A 17,232-nucleotide genomic window follows, 5' to 3' on the forward strand; every position below is an offset into this window, starting at 1 on the left:
CATACAGCCTATGCTTTAAACCCACGTCACGAGGTCACGTGGTCTCTCGACATGCACTTGTAGTTCACTAGTTGTCCCGTTATTGTCGGTGTGTGAGAGCAGAGGAGAGGAGAGCCGGGGACCATGGCTGAGGACGTGTCTGTCTCTGAGGACACTTTAACATGTGCTCTCAGTTTGCTGCTCAACCTGAGCAAAGTTCTGCTGCAGACAGCCCGGCAGGAAGCAGCAGGTAAGAGAGGCAGTACTCCATTTATATTTTGGACATTTTAAATTGTTTTATGCCAAGAAAGGTAGACACCACTTTAATTTGACTTATGTTAATTTAGAGTGTATTATTTTCTTCTTATAAATAATTCGGCTCACATAAAACACCAAAAAGCACCTTGTTTTATGCTTTTATAATGCTGTGCTATGCTGCTTTAGACAGAAGGAAGCACGTGAATCAATACTAAAATACGATATTTCATTATAACGTGTGTTCTTAAATAGCTTTTAGTCACGCCGAATTAAAGGAGAGGTAATATAGGTTCGGGTTTTATGATTATTTAATTATTGTTTAATTTATATTGGTCACAACAAGCATAAAAGTGTTAAAATGCAAGAAATGTACTTGAAGATCGTGGGTAGATGGCCATTACATAACATATAAAATCTATTCGTAATGAATTAAAAAACATACTGCAAACCATTAATAATTCAAAAAGAGATAGTTCGGATATAACGATCTGTTTGTTTTTGTAATTCATTTGTTTTCCCAACAAGCAAAAAACATCGAAGTGCAAGAAATGTTGCAGTTGTTGCTTCATTATAACTTGGCAAATCTAGTTGAAATAAACCATGTTTTAAGCTACATTGACATTCGATACCACTCTGTTTATAACATATTATTACATTATTAATTATAATTCACAGGTTTCCTTTTGAATATGTAAAGGCTGGCTACAACCCATTCTCCTCATTAGTTGTTAAAGCAGATCAGTGTGATCAGGTCTGGATTGAAGGTTTTGAAATGTAATCCTTGTCATGCTTTATTGCCAACACACAGTGACATTGCACAAAGCAGCCCGACCAATCACTGCGTCCCTTTATTCTCCTGCAGAGTCCCTGGAGAAGTTCGTCCCCCATAAGATCTCCATTTTATTCGGCCTGATCTCAGCCGGAGCAGACTTCTACAAAAGGTGAGGAGTTCACAACACCTGCAGAAACATTCATAAGTAGAATTAAGTGTGATTTATTCAATTATAATCATTTTATTATTATAATTGTTTGTGTTGTTGCTGTTGTGCAGCCTCGGAGTGAAGAAGAGAAGCGAGGCAGAGGCCATATGGAAGAAGTTTTATCAGTAAGTACGGGTATATAACCAGTGGTGGATAAAGTAACTAAGTACATTTACGCAAGTACTGTACTTAAAGGTCACCTTTTATGCAAAATCCACTTTGTCACGTCTCTTCTACATCAACATGTGTCCCCTCCTACTCATGTCTCCTCTACATCAACATGTGTCCCCTCTTCTCCATGTCTCTTCTACATCAACATGTGTCCCCTCTTCTTCATGTCTCTTCTACATCAACATGTGTCCCCTCTTCTCCATGTCTCTTCTACATCAACATGTGTCCCCTCTTCTCCATGTCTCTTCTACATCAACATGTGTCCCCTCTTTTTCATGTCTCTTCTACATCAACATGTGTCCCCTCTTCTCCATGTCTCTTCTACATCAACATGTGTCCCCTCTTCTTCATGTCTCTTCTACATCAACATGTGTCCCCCCTGTGGAAAGAGATTCTGAAAGTTTCAGGAACAAAGACCCCCTCTCTTTTTGTCCTGATCCATTTCTATAAAAACCTGTCTGAAAATAAGCTGATCAGATTTTGGCCACTTTATGATGTCATAACGATGTTTTGTCTTGTGTAACCATTAGCCAATCAGCAACCAAGGTAACCCCCCCCCCCCCCTTATAACCTGAATCTCCTCCTAGAGCACCATTGTGTTCTTTGTAACCAAATCTCTCTCAGAGGGGCGTGGGGAGGGGCTCCTTATTTTCATCAAAGTATCAGACAGAGAATCAGCACTTTGGAAACAGGGCTGAAACAGTGGGGATTATGGGTAATGCTGCAATGATCTGTTTGGTGTTTGGAGCCAATCAGAGACAGGCTCTGGATACATCTGAGACCTGTGATATATTGATGAAAACAGTATCATAGGGGACCTTTAAGTACACTTATGAGCTACTGGTGCTGCACTTTCTACCTCACTACAATTTAAAGGGGAAAATTGCAGTTTTTACTTCACTGTGTTTCATTACAGCGTTAGTTACTAGAGACTAACCATTTTTACACACAAAACTTATGAAACAGTTACTTTTAAATGACCCAAAAGTAAGTTTAAGCACCTGTTACAATGAGTGGGTTGATGAGGCAGCAATTTCTTTGCGTAAAAACATTTCACAGCTTCAGCTTCTCAAATATGAAGGTTTACTGCTTTTCCTTTTTAAGTATTTAAATGTATGAATGGGGAACATGGGGATGTTATCATTTGCAGACCTTTTACAGGCAAAAAAAAATCCTTTATAACAATCTATAAGAAAGGGAAAACCCCAAAAAGCATAACAGGCCCCTTTTAAGAATTGTTCTGCAACGAGTCATTGTAATACTCATTCAAATACTTTTACTTAAGAATCATTTTCAATACATTTGTGTATTTGTGTCTTTAATTTGATAAATGAAATTCCAGCCAGCTTTATGGTGTGTCTAATTTGGGTCTTTTAGGGGTTACTACAGGTTTTTACAGGTTTATCATCCCTTTACAGGCGTGTCCTCATTGCCTCCAGCATTTATTAAAAGATTGTATGTTCCATGATAGTCTGAATGCTTTTTAACACACTTTTCATCTGGCACATTTTACACACGTCCCATCCTGACACTGAGCTCCACCCTAACCGATCCAAAGTCGAGACTCCACAAAAATTCCTGTGGCGAATCATCATAAAAATAATCAAGCGTGGGAATAATAAAAAAAATACCTGCCAATGGACCATTGGCAGGTATTTTTTTTATTATTCCCACGCTAAGATTGATTTACAGTCGTTAATCAATTACTTTTCTTTTGTTCTGTTATTCATACAGTTGGGTGGCGTCTGTTTGTCAATAAAGCTTTGTATTTTTCCAGCAATGCCACAGTGAGAGATAAGGTGGAGGAGCTTCTGCAGCTGGAGGTCTGTATGAGTGAAGCTCTTTGTATTTATTTTAAAGGGGACCTATCATGCAAAATGCACTTTTGTACGTCTTTTCTACATGAATATGTGTCCCCGGTGTTCCAGGGAACTCACCAAGTGTCAGAAAACAACCCTGTCTCTTTTCCTCCATACCCAAATCTCTTAAAAAGGGGCTGCAACGGATCTGATACAGACTGATCCAGATTTGAACACTTCTATGACGTCACAGAAGTGGCGCTACGGCTATTGGGCCAACTCCACCAATCAGGAGGAGACGCGCTGGATACGCTGTAGTACATATGACAGGCCTGTAGGGGGCGCTGTAGTCTGCCACAAAAGCAGCGAAGAAGACTTCTCACAAAAAAGAGCAAATAGAGCGAAATGAGGCATGGCTAATATGCATGATCTGTTTGGTATTTTGAAAAGACATGTTTTATAAAGGTATGGCCCTACAATATATTATTCAAATATAGCATGATAGGTCCACTTTAAATATATACAGTATTGTGCATATTATGTACTATATTCATCAGGTTACAATCAGATTCATAGACCCAGTTTTAACTGCATGTTCTAATTATTATTTTATAAACAAGATACATCGACACATATAAATGAATAGATGGATTGTACAGCAAGAAATACATAGAAAATAAACACTAAGTATATACATATCAACATTTGATTATCTTTGGAATAAAATCTAAAGAAATAAGCTAGAATAAACTATAGATATACCAAGTGCTAAAATATTAACGTAGGATATTGAATACATAAGACAAGTGTGCAAAGTAGTTGCATTGTTTTGATTTATTCAAATGCAAAAAAAGATACAGTGTGACTTGTTATTAGTTAGTATTGTTATCAGTACGAATGACATACTGTTGTTTATCTGGCTATAACCGGTGTGTGTGACGTGTGTGTGTGATAACCTGTGTATGTTTGTGTGTTTGATAACCCGTGTGTGTATGATAACCTGTCTATGTTTGTGTGTGTGATAACCCGTGTGTGTGTGATAACATGTGTGTTTGTGTGATAACCCGTGTGTGTGCCTGCGTGTGTGCGTGCGCAGTCAGAGTGGGACTCCTTCCTGGAGCGCGTGGACAGAGACCTGCAGACGACAGACAGACAGCTGTCAGGAGGAAAGATGGCCGCCAGCCTGAGCCCCGACACGGCCTTCACCGACGGGCGCAGCGGAGAGTGAGTTCACAAACTGAACCTCTCTGTTGTTGATGCTCTTATCGCCTCTTATTGTTAATACTGAAACACTGTTATATGTCTAGATTAAATACATGCCATATTGACGTTTAAAAAAAATTAAAATGTGAGTAAAAATAATTCATTTTCAAATGACTCACTATATAAAAGGCACATTTTGCTCATCAGTCTAAAACGTGCAATGCAATATCATAAACAGCAGGAGGCATCATTCCCCTTAAACAGCAAGGAAGACATCTGTTTAAACAAATACCCAGTGTGCACTACATTTACAAATTCCCTGAAAAGCCACTTTCTCTCTGAAAACATCAGTTCATCAGATTCCTGCAGATAGAGGTAACTTTAAAAGAACATATTGGTGGGTTAAGTTTCTTGTCCTATGGTGCTGGGGTCAGGAAAATATAAAAAATCACAGCAAAGATGACATACACAGCCAGAATCGAGGGTCTTTGAGGGGCTTCTTGTTGAAAGCACTGAAGAAGACACATTCAAACCATCCTCGTGGCCATATTGACGTTTTCAATAGAACGTTTTCTTTGTGTTGTTCTCAGGAGTGTGACTCTGGGTCAGTTCCTGGGTCGGGGGGAGAAGACTCTGCTGGTTCTCATCAGACATTACGGATGACTGCCGTGACGAGACCACGTGGCCGAGCTGAAGGACAGACTGGTAAAGAAAACACGTATATTTTCAAGTTGTCTTTACAACATGGCACAAACACACATTATACAAATTTAAATTTAGAAAAATAAAGACCACCTCCTCCTACCTTTCTCCTTCTTGCCATTTTACAAAAACGAATACAAACAATTATATCATTATTATTCCATTTAATTTAGCCGATGCTCTTATCCAAAGCGAAATGAAATAAGTTAGCAATCTCTATCAACATATGTGTAATGTCACATCTTGAAACCATAGTATTTTATAAATATTTTGATTTTTATTAAACACAAGAATAAAACTATTAAAATCAGAGAGGTGTTTTAGTGCTTTGGCCACTCTTGAAGATCTGCGTTACCGTTCGAAGCCACCAGGTGTCACTGTCTTTAAACAAAGCATTGAATCGTTTTCAAAACAAATACAAAAGAAATCCCCAAACTTCGTAAGGATGTATCTGCCCATATATACAATCAATATCTGCCCATTCATTTCCATATATTTTGAAATATTCCTTTAAACAAATGCATTCCTTAAGTATTTTTTCTGGCTTCAAAAGGTTCCAACATTTTCCCAAGGCATTGCAGCCACGACCCATTAACTTTCCTACAAATAAATGACTTGCAGTTACACAGAAATGTGGAAAAGTGAGAATAACAGATCCTTTAAAAGCCAAATATACATGTTTTTGATGCTGTGGCTGCAGGCTGTCCTGGAGGCTCGGTCAGTGCGGGTCGTGGTCGTTGCTTTCGGAGGTTTGCAGGGAGCTCAGGTGTGGAGGGAGCAGACTGGATCTACCTTCGACATGCTGCTGGATCCACAGAGGAAGGTCAGGATCTGTCTGTTTTTTTATATATACATACAGTCTATATACAGATTTCACCCTTATCCACTTTAAACGAAGAGCATAGTAGAAATCTTAAAGGTCACCTATTATGCAACATCCACTTCTTCATGTCTCTTCTATATCAACATGTGTCCCCTCTTCTTCATGTCTCTTCTACATCAACATGCGTCCCCTCTTCTCCATGTATCTTCTACATCAACATGTGTCCCCTCTTCTTCAAGTCTCTTCTACATCAACATGTGTCCCCTCTTCTTCATGTCTCTTCTACATCAACATGTGTCCCCTCTTCTCCATATCTCTTCTACATCAACATGTGTCCCCTCTTCTTCATGTCTCTTCTACATCAACATGTGTCCCCTCTTCTTCATGTCTCTTCTACATCAACATGTGTCCCCTCTTCTTCATGTCTCTTCTACATCAACATGTGTCCCCTCTTCTTCATGTCTCTTCTACATCAACATGTGTCCCCTCTTCTCCATGTCTCTTCTACATCAACACGTGTCCCCTCTTCTTCATTTCTCTTCTACATCAACATGTGTCCCCTCTTCTCCATGTCTCTTCTACATCAACATGTGTCCCCTCTTCTTCATGTCTCTTCTACATCAACATGTGTCCCCTCTTCTTCATGTCTCTTCTACATCAACATGTGTCCCCTCTTCTCCATGTCTCTTCTACATCAACACGTGTCCCCTCTTCTTCATGTCTCTTCTACATCAACATGTGTCCCCTCTTCTCCATGTCTCTTCTACATCAACACGTGTCCCCTCTTCTCCATGTCTCTTCTACATCAACATGTGTCCCCTCTTCTTCATGTCTCTTCTACATCAACATGTGTCCCCTCTTGTTCATGTCTCTTCTACATCAACATGTGTCCCCTCTGTGTAAAGAGACTCTGAAAGTTTCAGGAACAAAGATTCTCTCTCTTTTTGTCCTGATCCATTTCTATAAAAACCTGTCTGAAAATTAGCTGATCAGATTTTGTCCACTTTATGATGTCATCACGATGTTTTGGCTTGTGTAACCATTAGCCAATCAGCAATCAAGGTAACCTGGGTTGCTCCCGATGGCCAACGGTGTGTGAATGTGTGTGAATGTTAGGTCCTAGAGTAAGGTACACTGCTCTGTATGAATGGGTGAACGACATGTATTATGTAAAGCGCTTTGAGGGGTCTTGAAGACTGGATAAAGCGCTATATAAGTACAGTCCATTTACCATTCCCAAAAATAAAATAAAACCGGTTAAAGAAGATTATATCTGTGTCAGAGAGGCTGCTGGGAACAGAGGATTTAGCAGCTGATGATTTGTCCTGAAAGCAGAGTGAGTACAAGCCTTCAAAACATTTATCCTGAAAAGCCAACTGCCAGATGTTAGCAGATGTGAGATGAAGACGAGGGGCAATCTACCAAATATGTAGACAGAATATTTTCCAAATGTCACAGAAGCACTTTTTATATCACAGTATCCAGAGAGGATGTTCTTCTCTCTTTGCCTGTGAGTGCATGAAGCTGCCATCATGTGTTCCTGCTGAAATAATATATAATATATGTTCTATTAAATAATCCTAAATCCGGGAATTGTAAAGAAAAGTGGTTTAAAGGTCAAAGATGGGTTCAGGTAGCAGTAAAACAGGAAACTTTGTTGTCTGGGGATGCAACATGGATGAAAGAGAAGGAAGAAAGGAATATCAAAAGTTTAGGAAACTGTCAAAAGAACTATCATTTCACGGGAAGACTAGGGGTAGAGGAATGAGAGAATCTGGTTCGGGATATTTCCAAATATCTGGAACAAACTCCCAGAAACCTGCAGGTCCGTTGCAACTCTGACTACTTTTAAATCCAGGCTGAAGACTTTCTTTTTGAAGCTGCTTTGAATTGAACTATTCACATCTCACACTGCACTGTAACTTTTATTCATGTTCCTGTGTTATTCATGTTTTATTATCTTTGATTTTTAATGTCTCTTAAAGCACTTTGAATCGCCTTGTGTTGAAAAGTGCTCTATCAATAAACATGCCTTGCCTCTCTGCCTCAGGTCTACAGGAGCTTCGGCCTCGGCTCGTCCTACGCGAAGGTGATGAGGTTCGGCTGCCTGCTGCAGTACTCAGAGTACCCAGCCATGGACAGAGACTTCCCCGACATGCCCCCCCACATGCTGGAAGACATCTACCAGGTACAGATGTGCAACACAGAGAACACTTTGACACCGAGGTGCCGATCAGAGGCCTGAATCAGTGATGTTGGGTAGATTAACGCCTGTGGGGATTGAAAATGTGCTGCTGGGTCACTTATTAACTTCTCACCCTCTTGGAGCTGTGGCTTAGAAACTGAGAGACTTCATTATTGCCTGACCAACAAGAACATATTTACAAAAACATATTTATAAATTGAGTGCTATTATCTTCTTATTCCATCTTGATAAAAACAAATAAAGACACTTCTTGGTTACAGTTAAAACCACTAAAACAATATATTTTATTTGTATTAAAACAACATTTAATAACAACAGGAAATGGTAGTGAGGGTAAATGTGATCTACTTGAATTAAATCAGTCTAAATGAGGTTCAACTAAAAAATAAAGTACTTAGAAAAAAGAAGCGCTTCATGTAAATATTTGATAAAGAATATTCCAGCCGTTTAACATTTCCATGTATTTTTTTTACAGATAAACATATCGTTATTAACTGCATATAAAATATTGTTTTCTTTGTATTTCTTGCTTGAATGTGAGAATTGTGAGCAACATTTTCGAAACATATCAGCTGGAAAATGTACAGAGTAGCCACATTTCTACATTTATTGCCTCAAAACGTATTCATCTTAGTAAAAAAGGCACAAAAAAAAAATAGAGAGCCACAGTGACGCGTCCTAAAACCAGGAAGTAAACTCCTTCCGGTTCCTTCGTCAAAACGCAATGCAATTTCTCCATAGGATTTGGAAAATAGCTGGAAATAAGGTCTGTGGTTGAAACACATTTAAGAGACGGATCACGTTTTGTTCAGCCGGATAATCTCCACATGTCTACCTTACTTTTATCATTTTCTAATCATAAATCTAGTCGCCTGAAGCAAAATGCTAACGTTATGCTATAAACGAGCTACAGCTTCAACGTCACGCCAACTTAAGATCCATATTCAAACATACAGATTCCACATTGTTCAAGTTGAAGTGTTTGTTTGAACAGTCTGCAGGAGGCAGGGACTTGCTTTCAAGCAGAACAGGGCAAACAAACTCAGGAGTATTTACGTGTTCGGCGTAATGACGTACAACGGCCTCAACTTCTGTAGTCCTATTCAGCCACTTGGTAACAACCATCGTTTTTCAGACACGTCAACTCTTCAGAAATCACCAGTGGGGTCACTGCTGATGGATTTAATGTCGTAGAACAAAACGTGATCCGTCTCTTCAATGTGTCTCAACCACAGACCTTATTTCAGATATTTTCTAAAATCCTACGGAGAGATTGCTTTGCTTTTTGTCGAAGGAACCGGACGTGGTAAAATGCTAACTCACTTCTGGTTTTAGGACGCGTCACTGTGGCACTCTATAGAGCTGCAGGGTCTGCTTATAATGATCTGAAACCACCTCCCTCTGCATGTAATTGACTCATTTGAAGCACGCTGATATAAAAAGCATTTATTGAAGCAGCTGTTTTTATGGTTTCAGTTGGGAGGAGACTTCTTGCTGGATGAAGCGGGGAAAGTCCTCCTCTGTCACGCGTCTAAAAGCCCGATGGACCGGCCCAGTGTGGAGGACATCCTGCAGGCCGCCGGCTCCTCTAACTCCAAGTCTAATCTCTAATCTAACTAAAAGATAATGTGAACTAAAGTGGTTACCGCCTCACCGACACCACAGAAGAAGAGCAGCTCTTTGTCTCACGTTAATGACGTCACAACTCGCTCTCATGACTCCATGAAGAGATGTGACCGATGCAGAACAGTGAGGCAGAGACATCTGATCTTCTCTGTGGTGTCAGAGTTGTGATGGGAGCATTTTTAAATGAGAACTGCAACTGGATTACAGTTTAATTTTATATAAAGTTACTTTTATATAATGGCATTTCATGTTTAAAAACACAGATGTTATCAATTTTCTGGAATGATAGACAGTATGTTTTTGAGTAAGGGGCATAGAGCAGCTTTGGATTTCGGCGGCCCTAAGTGGCAGCTAGAGGTTTATCTTTTGGGAAACTACATTACCCAGAAAACCTGCAACATCACGTTATCACTGCTCTCTTCATGTATGTGGGTGTTTCTCAATGTTGAGGAAAGCTGCTCCAGAGACACTATTTCAAGGATACTACGGATCCTTGGAATTCTACCGAGGCCGGCGTCCTTCGTTCCGGGAAATTTCGAGGCTGCAAATGTGTATCCTCAACTGTCTTAAAATCCCCACAATGCTTTGCGCACGGACCAATTTCAAACATGTTGGCGGAAATCGTGCTCCATTAAAGGCGGGGCCTCGCATATGACGCACACCTGTTAGCCTGTTCCACCATTCTTCGTTTTCCGAGGCTAGGAAGGATTCTTACCTCGCTTCTGAAGCAAGTGACTCGGAAGACATGTGCTACCAAGGAAGCGTCCTCGACATTGAGAAACACCCCCTGTGCCTCCATGTGGCCTTAGACAATAAACATTTCTGATTAAATGTTTTAATGCAGACACTTTTTTAGATAAATCTGCTATTACAATACAAATAATTGCTGCTGTACAACAAATCTGTTCATATATATTTATTTAAATTAAATATTAATGTTCATGATCTGTGACTAGTTTGTTGTTAATATCATGGTGACAACTAAGGGCTTCTTACAGTATATGCATGGCAGGGTATCAGATCCTTCGGTAACCATGTGACTAGTGTTAAGTACAGGAAGAAAATATAATATTTCATTTTTCATTACAGATGTTGCTGTGACTTTGTATGCCTTGGTGTCAATGAGGAAAGAAAGTCAATATAATATCTGTTTAGATTTGTAACCAGGATGAACAAATATCTCTGTATCTCTCAAAGTAAGTAATCAGAGAGTAATATTAGGGGCCTTGAAAAGCATTTTTTTGTTGGCAAAGTTTCGAAAGATTTGAAGCCCTGCTGAGGAGGCATATCTCTCTTTTCTTGAGTGATCAGAAAAAACTACTCGTAAAACGTGTTCAAATGTAGAAAAGATTTATGAAAATTCAGCATTTTATGTACAACTCTCTGTTTTACGTGCAGTGACTGGATACATCTACGTACAGTACGGTTACCATGTGTCTGAAAGAGGACTCTTAATCTGAAAATGCTCCGGTGTCTCAGAGGTGTTGAAGAATCAGCAGTTTAACAGGAAATCACAACCGCCACCAGACCGGTTAAAGAAATCTTCAAAATTCAGAAACAACAGTTAAATACTCCCTAATTTCTGTTAAACCCAAACACACGTTGGTTATATCTTCAAAAGGGTCAGTATGTGCTGATTGCGAAAAGAGTGCTTCCAGGTTTTTACGTTTTTTCATCAAACTTTTAATAAATATTGAGACTTCTAGGCAGGAAATCATAGCAGACACCTGATTGGTTTAAGTTCATGTCACCAAAGCTGCGTAAGAAATATAATAGTATTCACTATGCTCAAATGCGAGACACGTGTTTGATTTCGAAAAACTTAAATACAGTGAAATCTTATCATGGAAAATGTTTTTATCCTGAAAAATACTGTGTTTAAAGGTCCCCTATGATACTGTTTTTCATCAATATATTACAGGTCTCAGATATATATAGAACCTGTCTCTGATTGGCTGAAACACCAAACAGATCATTGCAGCATTACCCATAATCCCCTCTGTTTCAAAAGTGCTGATTCTCTGTCTGTTACTTTAGATGAAAATAAGGAGCCCCTCCCCACGCCCCTCTGAGAGAGATTTGGTTAAAAAGAAGTCAATGGTGCTCTAGGAGAAGATTCAGGTGATAAGGTGGGGGGGGTTACCTTGGTTGCTGATTGGCTAATGGTTACACAAGACAAAAAATCGTTATGACATCATAAAGTGGCCAAAATCTCATCAGCTCATTTTCAGACAGGTCTTTATAGAAATGGATCAGGACAAAAAGAGAGAGAATCTTTGTTCCTGAAACTTTCAGAGTCTCTTTCCACAGAAGGGACACATGTTGATGTAGAAGAGACATGAAGAAGAGGGGACACATGTTGATGTAGAAGAGACATGAAGAAGAGACGACACATGTTGATGTAGAAGAGACATGAAGAAGAGACGACACATGTTGATGTAGAAGAGACATGAAGAAGAGGGGACACATGTTGATGTAGAAGAGACATGAAGAAGAGGGGACACATGTTGATGTAGAAGAGACATGAAGAAGAGGGGACACATGTTGATGTAGAAGAGACCTGAAGAAGAGGGGACACATGTTGATGTAGAAGAGACATGAAGAAGAGGGGACACATGTTGATGTAGAAGAGACATGAAGAAGAGGGGACACATGTTTATGTAGAAGAGACATGGACAAGTGGATTTTGCATAACAGGTGACCTTTAAATCTTGAAGAGAGTTCATTTTAAAGTGCCTCCCTGTTATCAAACTCGCACATATAGTTCATGGTGCGATCGCAGTAATGGTCCCACCAGTCGCCGTCGTCCGAGGACATCGCCACACAGTTTTCCCGCCTCCCTCCGTCCGGCTGGCTGGACAGGAAGTGTCTCCGCCATTGGAAATACGAAACCCTCGACCCATCATCGAACACGTACAGGCCGTCAGATCGCAGGTCGTTGATGCCCAGCCACACGGGCCAGTTCCCCGGGTGGAAGAAGGACTTCACGTAGTCGGCGAGGGCTTCCTGCTCCTTTCGGTCTCGGGGCATCGCCATGCGGCCGCCGCGCTCCTGGCACTTTCTGGAAGCTGAGGCGTAGTCCTCGAGGCTATTGTACACAAGATAGCATTTGTATCCCAACCTGTGTCCCTTCTGACAGCCTGAGAAGCAAAAAAAAAAAAAAACCGCCATTATCTTTTTGGCCACTTGGGGGCAGTGCAACATTTTGTAAACAAAGTATTGACATATTATCACCATACAAAGCGTATGGATGGCATACACCAACTGTTGCTTACTTTACATATTTATTATGTTGATATAATGTTGTAATCGTTTAATGTTTATCTTTGTATTGGAAAAGATTACTTTAAATTATTATCATGTTTATATATTAACTTATTATATTTTGTCTTTTATTTTATTTTATTCAAAAACCTAATTTCCCTCGGGATAAATAGCGTATTTCTGATTCTGAAGTGGCATCAACTTGGAGTCATGTTTGTAGGAACATATCTCCATTACCTTCCAGTCTTCCCATCTCTTTGCGGTTGACCTTGCTGTGCTGGTAGACCTCCGCGATGCTGTCCTCCAGCTCCTCCACTCTAGCTGCCATGTTATTGGAAGGGAACAAAAAAAAAGAGTCATGAAATGAGTCAGAAAAATGCATCTTCATATTAACTGCAAACAGCTGCTCTATAGCTCAAGTCAAAGTCAACTTCATTGTCAATCTTTCAGTTTGTGTGTACAGACAGAGAGATCGAAATACCGTTTCCCACAATCCAGAATACAAATATATATAGAAATATGTATGTAAATCCTATATATACACAATCCACCAACACATTTATACATATGCAAACATTAAGATAAAAACACAACAATCAATATATACAAAATAACAGTCACTTCAATATCTTTGGGAATGTACATTAGTGCAAGATTGTCCATAGCAGCGTAAAAAGTGTCTGGTGCTGGCTCGCTCTGTACTAGAACACTTTCCAAGTATTTGGTGGCAACAGTTTTCGCCGTAGGAGACGGAAGTTTGCCATGTAGGTCGTGTGTGTGTGTGTGCCCGTCCGTCCTAGCATTACTATCCTTGTGGGGACCTAAATCTGTTTACATAGTCACGTGTGGGGACTCGCCTCCCTTATGGGGACATCATTTTAGGGTGAAGACTTGGTTAGGGTAAGGGTTAGGGTTAGGCATGTGTTGGTTATGGTTAAGGTCAGGATAAGTCTCCAGGAAATGCATGTAAGTCAATGTAATGTCCCCTGAAGTGACGTGTGTGTGTGTGTGTGTGTGTGTGTGTGTGTGTGTGTGTGTCTGTGTCTGTGTGTGTGTGTGTGTGTGTGTGTGTGTGTGTGTGTGTGTGTGTGTGTGTGTGTGTGTGTGTGTGTGTGTGTGTGTGTGTGTGTGTGTGTGTGTGTGTGTGTGTGTGTGTGTGTGTGTGTGTGTGTGTGTGTGTGTGTGTGTGTGTGTGTGTGTGTGTGTGTGTGTGTGTGTGTGTGGTTTCAACCAAGTCTATCAAATGGATTGTGTAAATTATAATATAAGTCGATGGAGGACACCAAATGTAGTTCCGCCCATTAACTTTCTTACATTTAACTCATAGTTTAGTTTTCATTCATCTTGCTTCTTTCACTTTGGGCAATATCAACACCAATTTTGACTCCATTTGGATGCATTTCACTGCAGATACTCCCGGTTTTATTAGAGATGGGCGATGCATTTATCATCATACAGTATGACTATTTTACCATGAAACTGACTGACTATGTTGCTGGAAATACAGACCAGAAATAGGAAGGGAAATAATAGTTGGGCTGGGAAATAAATCTATGAAGCGAGATTATATTGGAAGATTTGTGGGAGAGAGTGATGTTCTTACCATCCACCCTGGTCAGACGGTCCATTAGCTGACTGACTTTAACATCCAGAGTGTAGTGACCCACATCCAGCCTGTGGATCGCCTGGTCCATACTGGCTAGTCTAGACACTGAGGAACAGAAAAGAATATGACAGAGTAGACTAATGAGAAGAACAGGAATGTTGCATTCATGAAACATGACGTTGCTACTTCAAAGTACAGCTGTTAAAACTTGTGGTTATTATTTGGAGTAACGTGATGCAGTTCTTTCCACAGTTCTGCCGTAGTGTTTCTGGATAGGAAGCTTTAAAGGTCCCCTATGATACTGTTTTTCATCAATATATTATAGGTCTCAGATATACACAAAACATGTCTCTGAAGTGTTTGGCTCTAAACACCAAACAGATAATTGTAGCATTACCCATAATCCCCTCTGTTTCAGCCCTGTTTCCAAAGTGCTGATTCTCTGTCTGTTACTTTAGATGAAAATAAGGAGCCCCTCCCCACGCCCCTCTGAGAGAAATTTGGTTACAAAGAACTCAATGGTGCTCTAGGAAGAGATTCAGGTGATAAGGGGGGGGGGGGGTTACCTTGGTTGCTGATTGGCTAATGGTTACACAAGACAAAAAATCGTTATGACATCATAAAGTGGCCAAAATCTGATCAGCTCATTTTCAGACAGGTTTTTATAGAAATGGATCAAAAAGAGAGAATCTTTGTTCCTGAAACTTTCAGAGTCTCTTTCCACAGAGGGGACACATGTTGATGTAGAAGAGACGTGAAGAAGAGGGGACACATGTTGATGTAGAAGAGACATGAAGAAGTGGATTTTGCATTATAGGTGACCTTTAAATCTGAACATGGAGACTCACAGACATAGTTGTAGGAGTTTTCAAAGTCTGACATTGGGCTGGTTGGCTCGGGTTCAGGCTCTGGAAGAATATCAGGAACGTCTCCTCTCGCTTTCTTCACCTCTGCCTGACACACAGAGAGGGAGACATTACGTCAACGTTTCACAGATGCTGTTTCCACCACACTTAAGTTCTGTTAGATGTCATTAAACGAAACCAAGCGTCCCCACAAACAAGCATCAGATGCTCAACACAACTGATTACAGGGTTTGATCAAAAATTCTAATCATCTCCCTGGGCTGATGTGTCTCATTAACTTACAGTGGAAACCAGGAATCAAGTAGATAGCTCCGTGCATTTGACTTTATACACATTTAGAAGCTGCTTTGGTTAACAATACACAGAATGAAACCATCCAGGTAATAAAATAGATGTTAATTATGTTGGTTTTGTGACCGTCTTCTTACTCTTTTTCTCTAATTAGGACCCGAATGTAAGAAGGTTTACTCATTGTTGATGTGTTTGCAATCTTGTATTAACCTTAAGTATTTCCAAACATATACAACATATTTATCTATACACAGTATCTTAGCGTTCAAATATGGATAGCTCAGAATCAGCAACACCTTAATAGTTATAGTTATCAACAGGTTGTCACAGTGTTTTATGGATTAACGTTGTTTAATCTTGAAGTCTGACACGTGTGCAATTAAAAACCTGCTGCATGTGTATTCATGACTAGTCTACCTCTGCGGTTGCACTGTCATCATCCTCAGCATGTCTGCTTTATTCGCACCTCATCAGCCTCAGCACAATACTTGTCAGACCTTATCTTAATGTTTATTCACTTTTACTTTATTTATCTAGATCTGAGTCCCTCTCACACACATCCACGGTTCATACACTGAGATCATTGTGAATGGAAACAGTGTTTACCCAAACAACAAGCAGTGGGGGAAAGTTACTAAGTATTAACTCAATTAGCGTTCAGATTTAAGCTATTTAATACATGTTTTTGCTAATTCCCTTTTGCTAGTTTCTGTACTTTATTGATATTTTGAGTGCATGAATTTAACGTATAATGGAATCTGTACATGCTTTAATATCGCTGCGTTTTCAACTATTTGCAAAACTCCACTGACAAAGAGGCAGCAGTGACAGAAGTGACTCCGATAAAACATTAAGTTATCAACAAATGAGTCCATGCACACATACAGTACACACACACACACACACATACACACACACACACACACACACACACACACACACACACACACACACACACACACACACACACACACACACACACACACACACACACACACACATACACACATACACACACACACACACACACACACACACACACACACACACACACACACACATACACACATACACACACACACACACACACACACACACACACACTGCCGTTACCTGTGTCTTGTCGGTCGTCCCTGCAGGAACACCCCCCCCCACAGAGCATAAACACAGGAGAGCGAGCGAGGCGGCAGCCGGTCCCATTTTCTGCTTCCTAATAACTCTGCTGTTACTCCTGAAGAAAACTCTCAGTCTCTCTGTCTCTCTCTCTGTCTCTCTCTCTCTCTCTCTCTCTCTCTCTCTCTCCCTCCCTCTCTCTCTCTCTCTCTCTCTCTCTCTCTCTCTCCTGTGATCCAGGACTCAAGTGAAGCAGGATTACAGATCCCTCATTACTGATGTGAATGAGAGAAAACAGAGAATATGCAGTCCTCTTCCTGCTGCCTCCTCTCTCTCTCTCTGTTG

General features: G+C 40.3%; 2 protein-coding genes across 2 annotated transcripts; one reads left to right on the forward strand and one right to left on the reverse strand.

Annotated features, from left to right (window-relative positions):
- The first annotated feature begins 49 nt into the window (after positions 1-49).
- selenol (selenoprotein L) lies at positions 50-10,692 on the forward strand. The gene is made up of 9 exons (XM_079644300.1): positions 50-229; positions 1,100-1,178; positions 1,289-1,342; positions 3,166-3,211; positions 4,284-4,411; positions 4,981-5,095; positions 5,793-5,915; positions 7,966-8,103; positions 9,598-10,692. The coding sequence occupies exons 1-9, from the start codon at positions 124-126 to the stop codon at positions 9,730-9,732; spliced, it is 924 nt and encodes a 307-aa protein (XP_079500426.1). The 5' UTR covers positions 50-123; the 3' UTR covers positions 9,733-10,692.
- A 388-nt stretch (positions 10,693-11,080) lies between these two features.
- On the reverse strand, positions 11,081-17,232 carry clec11a (C-type lectin domain containing 11A). The gene is made up of 5 exons (XM_079644301.1): positions 16,888-17,232; positions 15,466-15,571; positions 14,615-14,722; positions 13,249-13,332; positions 11,081-12,887 (listed from the first exon to the last, which is right to left on the reverse strand). The coding sequence occupies exons 1-5, from the start codon at positions 16,972-16,974 to the stop codon at positions 12,475-12,477; spliced, it is 798 nt and encodes a 265-aa protein (XP_079500427.1). The 5' UTR covers positions 16,975-17,232; the 3' UTR covers positions 11,081-12,474.

Source organism: Notothenia rossii (assembly GCF_949606895.1).
Source record: "Notothenia rossii genome assembly, chromosome: 8".
NCBI classification, from domain to species: Eukaryota; Metazoa; Chordata; class Actinopteri; order Perciformes; family Nototheniidae; genus Notothenia; species Notothenia rossii.

Excerpts from the sequence above, each read along its gene's own strand:
- clec11a (XM_079644301.1), bottom strand. The coding sequence starts at position 16,974 with ATGGGACCGGCTGCCGCCTCGCTCGCTCTCCTGTGTTTATGCTCTGTG. Across the intron at positions 14,723-15,465 it reads AAACTCCTACAACTATGTCT|TGTCTAGACTAGCCAGTATG; the intron begins GTGAGTCTCCAT and ends TCTGTTCCTCAG. Across the intron at positions 12,888-13,248 it reads AGAGATGGGAAGACTGGAAG|GCTGTCAGAAGGGACACAGG; the intron begins GTAATGGAGATA and ends TTTGCTTCTCAG.